Source organism: Nicotiana tabacum, chromosome 5 (genome assembly GCF_000715075.1).
Source record: "Nicotiana tabacum cultivar K326 chromosome 5, ASM71507v2, whole genome shotgun sequence".
NCBI lineage: Eukaryota > Viridiplantae > Streptophyta > Magnoliopsida > Solanales > Solanaceae > Nicotiana > Nicotiana tabacum.
Window position 1 is genome coordinate 14,379,879 of NC_134084.1, and position 15,824 is coordinate 14,395,702.

A 15,824-nucleotide genomic window follows, 5' to 3' on the forward strand; every position below is an offset into this window, starting at 1 on the left:
TAACAATGAGGAGGAATTGGAGCCCAAGGCTGTGTACAAGAGTGAGATGAAGTCATCCCACAAAGTGTTGTTTGAATTTGTCATCAAATGCGTTATGCCAAGGCAGGAAAGGAGGCAAATTGTAAACTTTATGGATTTGGCTCTCATGGAGTGTTTAGATAGTGGGAGGCAAATAAATTGGCCTGGGTTTATAATTCAGCTTCTTGATAGGGTTATCAATGGCACTGTCTCATGCCATTCCCTATGGCTTCATTCTCACAGATGTGCTTGCACATTTTAAGGTGCTTTTGGAGAAGTGAGAGGTAGCTACAAAAAAAGATCACTTTGGGGCGAAAACTCTAAGTGTTTGTGACTATGAGGTTCTTGCCACTCCTAATGAATCTTGTTCATCCAAGAAGGCACCAGTCAATAGCAAGGTCAGATCCTTGGTGTAGGAAAGTGAGGCAAAAGAGGGTGAGATAGCAATGCTAAAGACAAGGTTAGCTAAGGTAGAATCTGAGGGAGATGCTCTCAGAACTGAACTTTCAAGAGAAAAGGAGAAGAATGATGGAATTCTTCAAGACATGCTGAAACTTCTCTAAGCCAATAACCCAGCACCTAGTTCTTCCAAGCCTTAACTTCCTAGCCTAGTATAGCTCCTTCAGCGACCCAGTTTGGGATGTTTTACTGTTTGCTCATGTTTTCAATATTTTTATTTCCTTTTATGCTTTGTGGAAGAATCATATCACCTATCAATGAATAATGAAATCTACTAGTTTTTGCTCTAACTGTTTGTTTATATTTCTTTGATGGTTGAAATTCTTAGCTCGATCAATGATGATTAATACATGATTGCATTGGGATAGCCTCAGTGGCCATGAGTAAGTTTTAAAATCTGGGTATTACACATTGTGTACGCAACTTTTCGATGATTTCAAAAGAGGGGAAAAGGTTTTGCTTTAAACAAGTGATGTTTAGCATTAAACAGTGATGTTTATAACCTAGTAAACCTGGTCCTTAATGATAAGTGATAAAAAGAAAAAATGTTTCTAACATTGTGTTGATGTTGAGCTAAGTTGAAACAGGGCCTAAGCTTATGAAAAGCACAGATTTTGTTATCATCAAAAAGGGGAAATTTGTTGGCCCAAGTGAAGGTTAGTTTTGAAGATTGATAAAGGAAGTTCAGGCATGAACCAGGTCCATCCCTTGTGGTGTATAGAAACGGGTAGATTCGAGCATGTGGGATGCACGTGAAAGAGATAAGCTTAAATTGGTATATTTAGTACCTGATCGAAAAGGTTGCATAATTGATAAGGAGAATGACTCCTTACTCAAAGAGAACATTATCCAAGATAGGGAAGGAGTTAGAACTTGAGATCAACTAGAACTCTTCCACCAATGGAGAGTAGCATTAGAACTCCAGTTATTTCTTTATCTACAAACTCTATATATTATAGGATGTTCTCAGTTGCAGGTGACGCACAAAGGCAGAAGTTAAACGTGAATTGAGAGCAAATAGCAAGGCTTTTTGTAAGCAGTTCGTGTGTGATTCAAGTGTGCAAACCGAAAGCTATGTGAACCAAATAGAAGAACCAGTTCCAATTGTCTGTCTTTTATTCTAGTTAAATTGTAGTAGGTATTTTCATATTATACCTTTCAGCTTTATCTAGAAGCAATTGTAATAGGTACTCAGAGTTTTCAAGTTAGAGTTAACTTGGGGTTGACGCAATAGTTAGAGGCTGTTTACTACAACGGGATTAGAGTTAGTCCTAAGTTTACAAAAGTGTTTTGTAAATGATGTTTTTGGCTCAGTGATTTAGTGAAGAGTTTGGAAAAATCCTACTAGGAAGTGGGTCGTGATTTTTTCACTTTTTGAGCCATGTGTTTTACACGTAAAATACTTGTGTTCTTTACTTTCTGCATTTATTATTTTTGTAATAGTAGGTTAAGGAACACTTAGAAGAACTAGGTTGTTCCATAATCAGTTTAAGCAAAAAATTGGATACCACACAAATCACCCCCCTCTTGTATGGTATTAAAGTATAAAATATCAATTGTATCTGGGCCAGACTAGATAGAATCCTTTTGAATGGGAACTTCCCGCTTCTATACCCTATGGATTACATATTGTGCCAACTCCCCTCTTCCTCGTTCTGCATGAGTGGCTATCGCCCCTAACCTTTGAAATTGAGCTGCTTCTCTCTCTTGTTTCTTAGGAAGGAAGACTGATGCGGCTATAGTAATGCCAAGCATTATGAGCAAAGAACTCTACCGGCTAACCTAGCCTCTTCCGTCCCTCGGGACCAACAAGGGGCAATGCAGGAATATTCGCCTGTTGTCCATCGACGATAAGACACTCAGAAGAAGAAAAGATGGAACAAAGATGGTTAACTGCAAGGTGACTGACTTTGTCATATCGGAACCAACGGTTACCTACCGTTCAGAGATGCTATCAGAGTAGGAAAATTAGCCAAGTTCTCCTGCCTAGTTTAGACATAATTTTGGATGCTAAACGTTACAAACACATATACACCTTATACCAAATTATCTCACAACTTTATGACAATATTAGTTATAAAGAATTGTTTGATGGGATTTAAATGATATAATTGAGTAGAAACATTTACTGCGGGTATATGGATGAAATAAAAAAGAATTATTAAGTAGGAATTCTTTGCATTTTGCAAGTAGGAATTCTTTGCATTTTGCACCCTAATAAGGAAGAAGTTTGATGGATTTCTTTCTCAAACGTTATCCTTTTTTCCCTCTAATTCATCTTGTCCTTATGTAATATTTCCTTCCATTTTGTTTATTTCACTTTATCCCTCGTACAATGAACAAATTAGTATTTCCATCACTATACTTTTAAGTTTTAAACGAGGAATACCAACCAATAATTTTAAGTTTTTAACCTAATAAGAGAGGTTGGACCGGTTTTATATATATAGAGGATAGGTTATCAACAGAGTCGATGACAGATTCAATTACGGAGAAATCAGTAATTAATTTTGGATATGATCAGTGATGTCAATATGAGAGGAAATATTGCCTTTTATATAGGATAGGTTATCAACAGGGGTCGATGCTAGGTTCGATTACGGAGAAGTCAATAATTAATTTTGGATATGATCAATGATGTCAATATGAGAGGAAATATTGTTTTTTGCGCACTTACAATTTGAATAGAAATAACTTTATAAAGACCTCTCGTGTTTTATTTATAGCTCTTTTGTGTTATTTTTTATTGATCTCCTATAAAAAGAATCATATAACATAATAACAATTATTATGGACTACATAACAATTTCTCCATCAAGTTCACATGGCTAATATCTTTCACCCCTTTTGCACTTTTCAATAATTTGTTCTCCAGTAAGATCCTTAAATAGGTCCCAACTATTAATTTTGTATAGGCTTCCACACAATCCAGATAGCAAAGGTACTCTATTTCTTCACGAGTTCTACAAGTTACCAATGTCCCAGGAAATTAAACCAAGACAAAAATGCAAATTTGCAACAATGTCATAATTTGCTTACGATACATGTTTATTTGATTTATATTTCCTGCAAAATAATACTTATGTGAGTGCCAATAAATTCTTGCTAAGCTTCTTTCCTAAAACTAAACGGCACCTTATAACAAGAACGCATCCTTTTAAAGTGTTAAATGCCCAAATACATATAGCAAGAAGTACACAAATAATTTCGAAAGACAAATAAATTAAAATAAGTTTGCTTACGCAATTTTGATAGCCAAACTATGTCTGTAAAATAGTTTTATTCTGATTGGTAATGCTTTATCAAATTTGTGTGAGACACAAGAGAGGTTTACTTGTTATTCTTTTTTTCAAATAATAGATGGTTCGTAAATAGTCTTTGACATTGTAACGTTTGGTTCAAATTTATTTACTCTTTTAGGAGTTTCAAAAACGTTATGCATGTTTTATTGTCAATTATGAAAGTGATATATGGGTACATTCATCGAGTGCAAGCATGCAGTAATTAAACTTACATTGAATGAATTTACCAAATATTATCTGAAGTTTTCTAGTACAATATAGGCCATCAAATGTATCTCCTTAGTCTGAATTATTTTACTAAACTAATTGTTCTAATCAAATCTAATTTTCTAATCATATAAGTTAGAGTTCCATCGATTTCGTTCCTTGACATAAAAAAAATAAAAGAGAGTTCGTCTTAAAGTCTTATGCAGCCTTTCCCTTGTTAAAAGAAAAATAAAACATTTAAAATACAAAAATAGTACGTAGTACTACATGTATGAGCACCTCTAATGGCAATTTTTGCCACAAGGATAGGGGCAATAAACCCCTTGAAACCCACTCCTATCAAAAAACCAGTCTCCAACAGCTTCAGCAATTGTCTGCGTATGAGTTTATTTTCAAATAACAACATAAGGAAAGCTGAAAATTATACAATATAAAAAGAAGAAAAAAAGGAAAGAAAGCAAAGTTACCTTGTTAGCTAAAGTTGGAGAGTTATTGGAGGACCAGTGACTTAGTATTTCAATGCCAAGATGGGAATGGCAAGAGGAAATGAAATATCCTCTTGATGTATTTGGTCCTAGTTCGTTCAATGCCTCCAAAAATTTCAAACCTAAAATCTGATGAACAACAACTCAAACACAAGTGTGTGAGAGAGGAATTATCATATGATCGGATTAAAAGAAAATAAACTGGCTAATATATATATATATATACACCTTGGAGAGTTTGAAGTTGAGCAGGTGAGCAATAATTTATATTTGTCTTGCAATTTATCCACTTATTATAAGGATCGGCCTCCTTGGGAATCAAACTGTTGTTTATCTAATTTTAAAGAATCAAAAGGCACAATATCGTTTAGAATTTGAAGGGAAAGTAATAGCGTAAACTTACACATTGACAAAAAAGCCAACATCAGAGATGCATTTAACTCTAGCAGTTAATGGGAAAAAAAGTCTGAATTTGTCACAATGTAGGATTGCACCCAACCCTACTAAGAATGGCCTGTCATAGAAATTTTGGAACATTTTTTGTATTTCAGTCACTTAATTAATTGGAGAGAAATAAGAGGACAATAACGGGGAAATGAGACATACATTTTGAGGAAATATCATTCCTTTACCGTATAACAATTCCTCCATGATTGCGTAAAAAATTCTTGCCCCTCTGTAGTGGAGGTTTGTAACCTGAAATTTTTTGGCATTTCTAGTTAGAGAGTAACATTTTACACTTCAAATTAAAACCAACTAATGAGAAGATTCTAACTTACGGGGTCAACTTCTTCAATATCACCAGTATATGACCTCCGTCACAATATCTAATCTTGACTAGGTTCGAGTTGTAGAAGTCTGAAAAACATTGTTGAGAATATCTTTTCATTACTTAGTATTAGTGCCACAAACATGCACACCTTCAAAAACTAAAAATGCTGTAAATACATATAAATAATGTATTAACCACCTGGATTTAGTTGAGGATCACTGCTTAGAACTCCAGTAAAATGAGCTTCAGTTGGCATATTTTTTGAAGATAAGTCCGTAGCCGCGCGATTTTGGCAATCGGAAGTGGTTTCACACCACCCTCCACCCTGGAAATTCAAAGTTGAAGATTAGCCAAAATTTAAAGTAAAATATCATAAAGTTCTGAGTTTAATTAGTTAACCTGAAGGTGAATGAGCCAGTTATAAACTCCAGAGTCAGTTCCTGGATGAAAGTGGAATGCAGGAGCACCTCCATCCAAGCATACTATCATGACAAAATCAACAAAAAATTATTAGTAAAAAATAGTAATAAAATTGTAAGACTGCCTAAAAAAGTGAGAAATGAATATCGTAAATAAATCACCTGCGCCTTTAGCTACGGCACTATCGAGGAACGTTGTTTTAACAATGAGGTCCGCTTCAATTTTCGTCCAAAGACACAGTAGAGAAACTAAACGAGATATAATTAACCAAACGTTAGTAATAAAATATTTTAAAACTACATACAACAGAGAATGCTGTCGGAGTTCATTTGGAGCATTCTTTTAATAATAATTTACGTTTTATATATACAAGTCAATTAAAATACGTACTAGAAAACACATCAGCCATGACAACTGAGTAAAAATCCATCACTTGAAGAAGCAGATAAAATAAGTGTAGGGAAATTTCTCTCTCTCTCTCCGGCAGAAGTTGAACAAAAGCTTGAAAAGTTGTAAAGAAGAAGAAAGAAAAGAGTATTGACCAGAGGATGCTTTTGAAGCGTAAGAATAGAGCATTTTTATAAGCACTGTGATCATAATATCAACCAGTAAATCTTTGTAATATAACTAAACTTAGTAACCAGCTTTTATTAAATAGTATCCCATATTAGGTTAGTGTCGGCATGTGATATGCCTATTTTCAAATTCCACAGCCAATTAAATAAATCGGTCCCCCACATACTTAATATTTGAACTGCTTATAAATGAATTGTATGACAAATTATCTTTAACTTGGTTACTAAAAATGCTTTTGACTATGCGACCCTTGCTTTCTAATTTTGGAGCACATTTACGCTTTGCAGGACAAAGATATTAATGCATGCCATTGCATGTGATCTGTTTCTGAGCCTGAAACCTAAATAATGGTATTTTAGATTCAAAATGCCTTTATACAGTTAAAAAAAAGTTATATTTCTAATTAAATCGCAGTATTATATTGCATTTTAGTTTAACGGAAAGTTACTCGTTAATGTAAAACACAGTATAATACTACGTTTTAATTAATAGTTTATTTTTTATAGAAAAACGTAGTATAGTACTACGTTTTAGGAAAACATAGTATTATACTACGTTTTCCTATTAAATTATAATAGGATGTAAGACTCAGATGGTTCGGGCACATTCAAAGGAGGAACACTGATGCACCGGTGAGGAGGTGTGAGCGACTGGCTGTAGTGGGCACGCGGAGAGGTAGAGGGTGACCTAAGAAGTATTGGGGAGAGGTGATCAGACAGGACATGGCGCGACTTAGGATTACTGAGGACATGGCCCTTGACAGGGAATTATGGAGGTCGAGCATTAAGGTTGTAGGTTAGGGGAAACTTGTGAATATTTCTACAGCACAATAGAGTGAGACTAGCCAGTTAGGAGTTAGACTAAGAATGTAATTGGTCGTCTATTAATGCAGGGCTTTACCTGCTAGTTTTACTATACCAGCCATCTATTTCGTATTTCGTATTCTGTATTTCATATCTCTTATATTGCTGTTATTTTATTATGCATTTTTATGGTACTAATATATCGGCTCCTGTTGCTTTTTTTGAGCCGAGGGTCTCCTGGAAACAGCCTCTCTACCCTTCGGGGTAGGGGTAAGGTCTGCGTACATATTACCCTCCCCAGACCCCACTTGTGGGATAATACTGGGTCGTTGTTGTTATTGTTGTTGTTGTGTCGCTGATTTTCTGCCATTTGATTTTATCAAGTACGAACTCCATTCTAAATATGTTCACCATGTACCGTTTCTGCTCTCTTTGTTGCGGTTTTAAATTCACAATCTCAAACGATTTTGATGGATGTGCTTTTGTGCTTTGGAGGTAACAGTAAGAGTAGCGAATTTTTTTTTTGGTGTGGATTCTTTCTTTCGGGTTCAAAATTTCAAATTTCCGACATTTCAAAAAACATAAATCGAGGTATTCTGATTTAATTTATGTCAAAACTCGTATAATTATGCATATTTGTTTTCTTGAATGTGTTTGCATGTTGATTTGTGTTATGTTTGCGATTAAATTTGTATGTTATTTTTACCCGGATTAAATTATTAGTGTTTAAAAAAATAGTTAAAAGTTGAGAAATAATTTTTATTGTTAATAAAATTGTTCATAAATATCTTTTACTTTTACTGTTTTATATGTAATTTCGTGAGTGTTATGTTCATATGTTTGTTGTTTTTATTTAGTTTAGATTATTTATTTGCTTAAAGAATAGTGGCCTTTTAGCGTAGTAAAATATAGAGCCTTTTAGCGTAGAAAAATATAGTGACCTTTTAGCGTAGTAAAATATAGAGCCTTATAGCGTAGTAAAATATAGAGCCTTTTAGCATAGTAAAATATAGAGCCTTTTAGCGTAGAGTCTTTGTAGTTTAAGTATCTACTAACTACAACTCTATCCAATTACACTTTACAAAAATTAATTATTTAATTTATAAAACAAACTTACAGAACTAACTAATTAATATATGTTGTCAAATTAAATATCGAGCGTGGAACCATAGTTATATACCCTGTCCAATTAAAAATTAATTATTTAATTTATAAAAACTAACAAAATTTTAAAAATATTAAAATTGACACACATAAGAATTCATGATAATTTGGTGCTACTGGGCCTCAAATATCGAGCCTGGAACCCATAAATATTTACTCAGTCCAATTAAATAATTAAATATTAATTATTATAACACAAACAAAATTCTAAAGATATTGAAATTGACAAACATAAGAATTCAAGATAGCTTGGTGCTACTGGGCCTCAAATATCGAGCCTAGAACCCATAGATATTTACTCTGTCAAATTAAATAATTAATTATTTAATTTATTAAACTAACAAAATTCTAAAATTTTTGAAATTGACACACATGATAATTAAGGATAGTTTGGTGCTACTGGGCCTCAAATATCGAGCATGGAACCCATATGTAATACTCATTAAAAGAAAGAGAGTAATTACGTAATTTACCAAAAAAATTAAATTATAAATAAGATTAAATAGGGCAAAGCCCTACGCTAACTAACAAAAACAGAAAAGGAAAAAAGGGCCGAAGCCCCCTTTCTCTGGCAATAGAATCAAATTCTGCTGCGTAAAACCAAGCGGAAGCAAAAAGGATTTTGACGGGTCAGCATTAAAGCGAAAATAAAAAAAACAAATACAGAAGGTGAGTTGGGGAAAAAGCTTGGTACCTAAAAAAAACCACTTCCATCCATTATTTGTTCAAATCTTCAGGTATTGTATTCCACAAATTTGAGAATATATTTTACTGGTTAGAGTTAAATAAGGAGATTGGCAAAAGTCAGTGAAATAAGGAAAGATAAGTATAAATTTTTGTTAATCTTTGGAAATTTGTTGAGGAATCTTAAGCAGGAATTGTGTCTTACGGGTATAGCTTGAGCTTCTCCTTCTGATAGATCTTAATTTCGATTCTCATGATTGGGAGATTCTACAGAGAAATAGAAATTATACTAGTTCATTCACACTTGAGAATTTTCTTCCTAAAGAATCAATAGAACTTTATGAAATTGGATTAATAAAATATATGAATATGTTGGAGTTGATAGATTAGTAATTACTCATAGGTGGGTAAATATAATTCGGCGAATTAAGAGTCAAATATGAAACCTCGAGGTCGGGTATTCTAAATTAGCTATGAATTATCCTAAACAAAGAAAATAACATGAGATTGATATTATGTAATTATTGATTGATTGGAGGAATTTGACCGAATTGCTCGAGGTGAAGCATCTGGAATTTCGGCACGAGTACTGTGAGTAGTAATCTTACCGCAATTTGTGTTTTCATAACTTGCATGATTTACAAATGATTTTTAATATGAATATGTTATCGATTATTTTAAGTTGCATGTGGGACAAGTCTTTTACTCGATATGATACTGAAATAGCTATTTGAGAAGATTACCATTTTTTTAAATATTTTTGTTGTCACTAGATCTGTTACCGTCACTTGAATTTACTGTTATCTAAAAGAAATTATATGATTTGATAAGAACCGAAATGCCCTATATTGTTTTAAAATATTTTTTATGAGTATATACGGATTACAGAGACAAGTATAAATGGGAGTAGACATTGAAGGATTCCGTAGCTAACGGTGGGTTCGTTAGACCTCGTGCACCTTGTAATTACAGATTAACGTTATAGCCCTCGCTAGTGGGAAGGTAGAACTAGCATATCGTTACCAATTTCCCTTGAGTAGGGACTACCGTTGTATTTGACTTCTTGCGAAGAAGTCCACAGTTATACCGATTACATAATCCGTTCATTGAAACCTTCCAAATGTGAATAGTGATATTAGACAGTGGTTACCGAGCTTATTACCGAACTGTTAATTGCATTATACTACAAGAAAAGCATGACGAGACTGAAAATTATTTATTGTTTCTGAAAGGGCATTTTTATGTAGTTTTCTGTTTGATATACTAGCATGTTTTCTGACTTATCCCCACAAAATACGGTTGTGGTTAAGTGTTATTATTCACTGAGCTAGCAACTCATTCCCCGCTAATTTTTTTACAGAAACAGCAGTTGACGCGGGCGAGGATTTCGTTAATTAGAGCGCATAAGTTGATAGTTCTTGGTGATCCTCGCACTTGTTCGCGTGGGCGGAGATTTTATTTATTGTTATACTTTTTTTTTGAACTCTTAGAGTCGCTCCATAGTCATTATTTTAGTGTCATGAGTATTCTTTTGTTATTATAGTCTTATGTTGAGTATCATTCTCATTTATAAAATGTTGGAGATAAATTAGTATTTCTAGTGGTTAGTTGGTGGTTTAGTTATGGTGGAGACTTGTATTGGTTAATTGACCAGTTGTCAATTGTTTGGTATGGTATTAGGATGTTTGGTTGTTGATTTGAGACAGGAAAAGTTTTGGGATGGTCCAAAAATAGGGGAGACTCTGTCCGATTTTCTATAAAATTACCCATAAGGCTTACTTGAGAGCACTTGCTCCTAAGCGCCGGTCACAATTCTAAATTGGGTCATGACAAAGTTGGTATCAAAGCTTAGGGTTGAAGTCCCGAGGCATGGAGCAATGTTTAGTAGAGTCTTGTTCATGGGTATGTAGGCACCCATACTTATGATCTTGAGGCTACTGAACATCTAGGAATGTTTTTCCTTCTTTCATTCTTTGATCGTACGTTGAGATAACTTGAGATTGATTTTGGAATATTTCTTTCGCAATGGCTAGGACATGCACACCCTCATCTGCTGGACGTGGTGCTAGACGTGGTGCTACCCGGGGTGGTGGTCAAGTTGGGGTTCATCAAACTAGAAGACAGACTGCTCCTCAACCTCAAGTTGGGAACATGGGTCAAACCCAAGTTGTTATGCCAGATCAAGTGCCTTGCAGGGAGTTCAGAACGCTCCACCACCAGTGCCAACTGTTGTACCTACTGTTGCCTTACCTACAAATGTAGTGGCAAGGTTATTGAATATGTTAGAGGCGTTGGTGCCTACTCAGGGAGGAAGTTCAGCTCCTCAAGCTACTTTACAGACACAAGCACCTGCACTAACTCGAACTTTTGGGAATAAGGAAGTATCCCTACAAGAGTTTCTGAAATTGAAATCACCAAAATTCACAAGTTCCGATAATTTAGCAGATCCTCAAAGTTTCTTGGATGGGACACTTAAGGCATTACGTGCTCTTGGATGTTCTAGGGAAAGAGCCGTGGAGCTCGCAGCATACAAACTAGAGGATATGGCCAACACATGGTATGAAACGGTATTGCTAGGAAGGCCAGCAGGAGCACCACCACTGACATGGGACGAGTTTACTAAGTTGTTCAATAATCATTTTCTCCCAGACAGTCTGATGCAAAAATATGCTAGAGACTTTGAGAGATTAGTTCAGACTCCAGATATGGATGTGTCAATATATAACACTAAGTTCTGTAAGCTAGCTATATATGCTCCTCACTTAGTGCCTACCGAAGAAGCTCGAGTTCAGAGGTTTGTTGATGGATTGGTTGGTCGTCTATACATTGTAGTAGCCCCACAGATGAAGACTTTATCCTACTCTGATGTAGTCGACCTTGCTAGAAATATTGAAAACAAGGGACGTAAGGAGCGTGCAAATAGTGATTTACGTAAGAAGGCCAAGACATGAGGGGCTTTCAGTGGTGGTTTTAGTGAAAATAGAAGAGCAAGAAATCAGGGACAACAACAACAACAGGTTTCTCGGACAGGTACACATATGTCTTCACAATCCACACACATACCACATTACAGACAAGGTAATAGAGGACCATCATCTTCTGGACATCTTAATTCTAGACAGATATATGCCACTACTCCAGTCTACCAGACTTGTGGTGGATCACATTTGGGACAATGTCGTGTTCTAACTAGAGAGTGCTTTCGGTGTGGCCAGTTGGGACAACACTTGAGGGATTGCCCTCAGCCTCCAAGAAATTTCAACTAGGCTTCTATTCAGTCAGTTGCACCGACTCAGAATACTTGTAATACTTCAGGTGCTACAGGTATAGGAAATAGAGGTCGAGGTGCTGGAGACCGTGCTACTTTGAATCAAGGACAAGGCAATGCTGGTAGAGGTCAGGTGAGAGTTTTTGCATTTACTAGACAGGATGCTCAGACCTCGAATACAGTGGTTACAGGTATTCTTTCCGTCTGTTCATTTGATACACTTGCGTTGATTGATCCGGGATCTACTCACTCCTATATGTCCTCGTACTTTGCTTTGAGATTTAGTAGACAACCCGAGCTATTGAGTGATCCTTTTCTAGTTGCTACTCCTGTTGGAGAGTCTCTATTAGCTGAATACGTGCATCGTGATTGTCAAATTCAGGTTGAGGGTAGAGATACTCTAGCTGACCTTATTGTACTTGATATGATTGACTTTGACATGCTGATGGGAATAGATTGGTTATCTTCTTGCTATGCTATAGTCGATTGTCATGCAATGATAGTTAAGTTTGAGATACCAAATGAACCTAGTTTTATTCTAAGAGGGAGTCATGTTCCAAAGACTTGCAAAATTGTATCTTTTATCAAGGCTCAACGACTTCTGAAGAAAGGTTGCTTGGGTCTCTTAGCTATTGTAAATGACACAAGAAAGAAAACAACCAGTATAGAAAATGTACCTGTAGTGAGAGAATTTTCTGATGTATTTCCTGAGGATTTACCAGGATTGCCTCCAGTACGAGAAATAGACTTTGGTATTGATTTGCTGCCTGACACACAACCCATATCGATTCCCCCATATCGAATGGCACCAGCAGAGTTGAGAGAGATAAAGCAACAGTTACAGGATTTGATAGATAAGGGTTTTATTAGACCTAGTGTATCACCATAGGGTGCATCAATACTGTTCGTAAAGAAGAAACACGGATCTTTGAGAATGTGCATTGACTACATGCAGTTGAACAAGATAACAATACGCAATAAATATCCTTTGCCTCATATAGATGACATGTCTGATCAGTTACAAGGAGCTGCCCACTTGTCAAAAATTGACATCCGTTCTGGTTATCATCAACTTAGAATCAAAGATGAAGATATTTCTAAGACTGCTTTCAGAACTCGATGCAGGCACTATAAGTTTCTTGTGATGCCTTTCGGACTAACAAATGCTCCAGCTGCATTCATGGATTTAATGAATAGGGTGTTCAAGCCATTTCTGGATAGATTTGTAATAGTATTTATTGATGATATCCTGATATATTCTCGTAGCCAAGTAGAACACGAGGATCATCTCAGGACTGTGTTGCAGACATTGCGAGAACAACGGCTTTATGCTAAGTTCTCGAAGTGCAAATTTTGGCTAGCCTCGGTATCATTTTTGGGGCATGTTGTTTCCAAAGATGGAATTATGGTAGATTCTAAGAAGACAAAAGCTGTGGAGAAATGGCCCAGGCCTACTTCTCCTACAGAGATTCACAGCTTTTTACGCTTAGCAGGCAATTACAGGCATTTTGTGCAGGATTTCTCCAGAATAGCAGCGCCATTGACCAAGCTAACATAGAAAAATTCAAAGTTTCAGTGGACGGATAAATGTGAGCAGAGCTTTCAAAAACTCAAAACATGTTTGACAACTGCACCAATATTAGCTTTACCATTAGGTTTTGGGGGATTTATTGTATTCTGTGATGCCTCGAGGGTGGTATTAGGATGTGTTCTCATGCAAAATGGTCATGTTATAGCTTATGCTTCGAGACAATTGAAAAAGCACGAGCAAAACTATCCTACACATGATTTGGAGATGGCTGCAGTGGTATTTGCTCTAAAAATTTGGAGACATTATCTATACAGCGAAACTTGTGAGATTTATACTGACCATAAAAGTCTGAAGTATATCTTTCAACAGAGAGATCTAAATCTTCGACAGCGTCGTTGGATGGAACTACTCAAAGACTATGATTGTTCTATTTTGTATCATCCTGGAAAAGCCAATGTGGTGGTTGATGCATTGAGTAGAAAATCTATGGAGAGTTTGGCACATATAGCCCCTGCAAAGAGACTTTTGGCCAAAGATATTCAGAGACTAGAAGATACAGGTATCAGATTTTGTGTCGAAAATTCAGAGGCATCGTTGGCTTGTGCTCAGGCTAAGTCTTCATTAGTTGAGTGCATTAAGGCCACCCAATATGAGGATGAACGTTATGCAAATACAGAGATGAGGCATTAGCTAGTAAAAGCAAGGATATGATTGTTGGAAGTGATGGTGTTCTTCGAATGGGCGATAGGCTATGTGTAGCAGACGTAGATGGGTTGAGACATGCTATTCTTAAAGAAGCTCACAACACTAAATACACTATACATCCTGGATCCACAAAAATGTACCATGACATAAAGCAATTTTATTGATGGGAAGGTATGAAGAAATATGTTGCTAACTTTGTTTCTAGTTGTTTGACTTGTTAGCAGGTCAAGGCTGAGCATCAGCGACCCGCAGGACTACTACAACAAATTGAGATTCCAGAGTGGAAATGGAAAAGAACTACTATGGATTTTGTCACCGGTTTACCACAAACCTTTAGAGGTTATGATTTGGTGTGGGTAATTGTAGATCGACTAACAAAATCAGCACATTTTTTGCCAGTAAAGACTACATATGGAGGAGTGAGGCATGCACAGATATTTATGAATGAAATTGTCCGACTTCACGGAGTTCCAGTATCTATCATCTCTAATAGAGGATCACAGTTCACTTCACACTTTTGGAAATCTTTTCAAGAAGCATTAGGTACACGAGTATATCTTAGCACTGCATTTCATCCACAGATAGACGGGCAGTCTGAACGTACTATGCAGATCTTCGAAGATATGTTGAGAGCTTGTATTCTTGCGTTTAGAGGTAGTCGGGACACTTATCTACCGTTAGCTGAATTTGCTTACAACAATAGCTTCCAGTCCAGTATTCAAATGGAACCATAAGAAGCATTGTATGGTAGAAGATGTCGTTCTCCTATCGGATAGTTTGAAGCTGGTGAGACTAACTTATTGGGACCCGACCTAATACAAGAATCTATGGACAAGGTCCAGTTGATCAGACAGAGATTGCTTGCAGCACAAAGCAGACAAAAGTCTTATACTGATAAGAGAAGAAGAGATTTAGTGTTCACAATTGGAGACAAAGTGTTCCTACGAGTCTCCCCAATGAAAGGTATAACACGGTTTGGGAAAAGAGGCAAGTTGAGCCCCAGGTTTATAGGACCGTATGAGATACTAGATCGAGTGGGAGCGGTGGCTTATCATTTGGCGCTTCCTCCTAAGTTGTCCTTTATTCACCCAGTGTGTCATGTCTCAATGCTAAGAAAATGTATATCAGACTCATCTCAGGTGATTGAAGCACCGACTATGCCGCTCGATGAGAAGTTTTCCTACGAGGAGGAGCCGATGGCTATTGTTGATAGGCAAGTAAGAAAGCTGCGATCAAAAGAAATTGTGATTGTTAAAGTCTTACGGAGAAATCATACTGTGAAAGAAGCTACATGGAAAATAGAAGATGTTATGTGAGTCAAGTATCCTCATTTATTTCAGTTTACAGGTACGTACTTGAGCTAAATTCGGAGACCAAATTTCATAAGGTGGGGAGAATGTAACACTCATTAAAAGAAAGAGGGTAATTAC

General features: G+C 36.2%; 1 protein-coding gene and 1 pseudogene across 1 annotated transcript; one reads left to right on the forward strand and one right to left on the reverse strand.

The window, feature by feature from the left end:
• Positions 1-3,012: 3,012 nt before the first annotated feature.
• Positions 3,013-6,222, reverse strand: LOC107820305 (pectin acetylesterase 8-like; annotated as a pseudogene).
• Positions 6,223-10,915: 4,693 nt separating this feature from the next.
• Positions 10,916-13,047, forward strand: LOC107820302 (uncharacterized). Its single transcript, XM_075252745.1, has 3 exons — positions 10,916-10,993; positions 11,086-11,821; positions 12,206-13,047. The coding sequence occupies exons 1-3, from the start codon at positions 10,916-10,918 to the stop codon at positions 13,045-13,047; spliced, it is 1,656 nt and encodes a 551-aa protein (XP_075108846.1).
• The last annotated feature ends 2,777 nt before the right edge of the window (positions 13,048-15,824 follow it).

What these genes read in the sequence shown, in the direction of transcription:
- LOC107820302 (XM_075252745.1), top strand. Translation starts at nt 10,916, where the DNA reads ATGGCTAGGACATGCACACCCTCATCTGCTGGACGTGGTGCTAGACGT. An exon ending in GGGGTGGTGGTCAAGTTGGG is followed by an intron (nt 10,994 to 11,085) that starts GTTCATCAAACT and finishes AGTGCCTTGCAG; the next exon opens with GGAGTTCAGAACGCTCCACC. An exon ending in GCGTGCAAATAGTGATTTAC is followed by an intron (nt 11,822 to 12,205) that starts GTAAGAAGGCCA and finishes GTAATACTTCAG; the next exon opens with GTGCTACAGGTATAGGAAAT.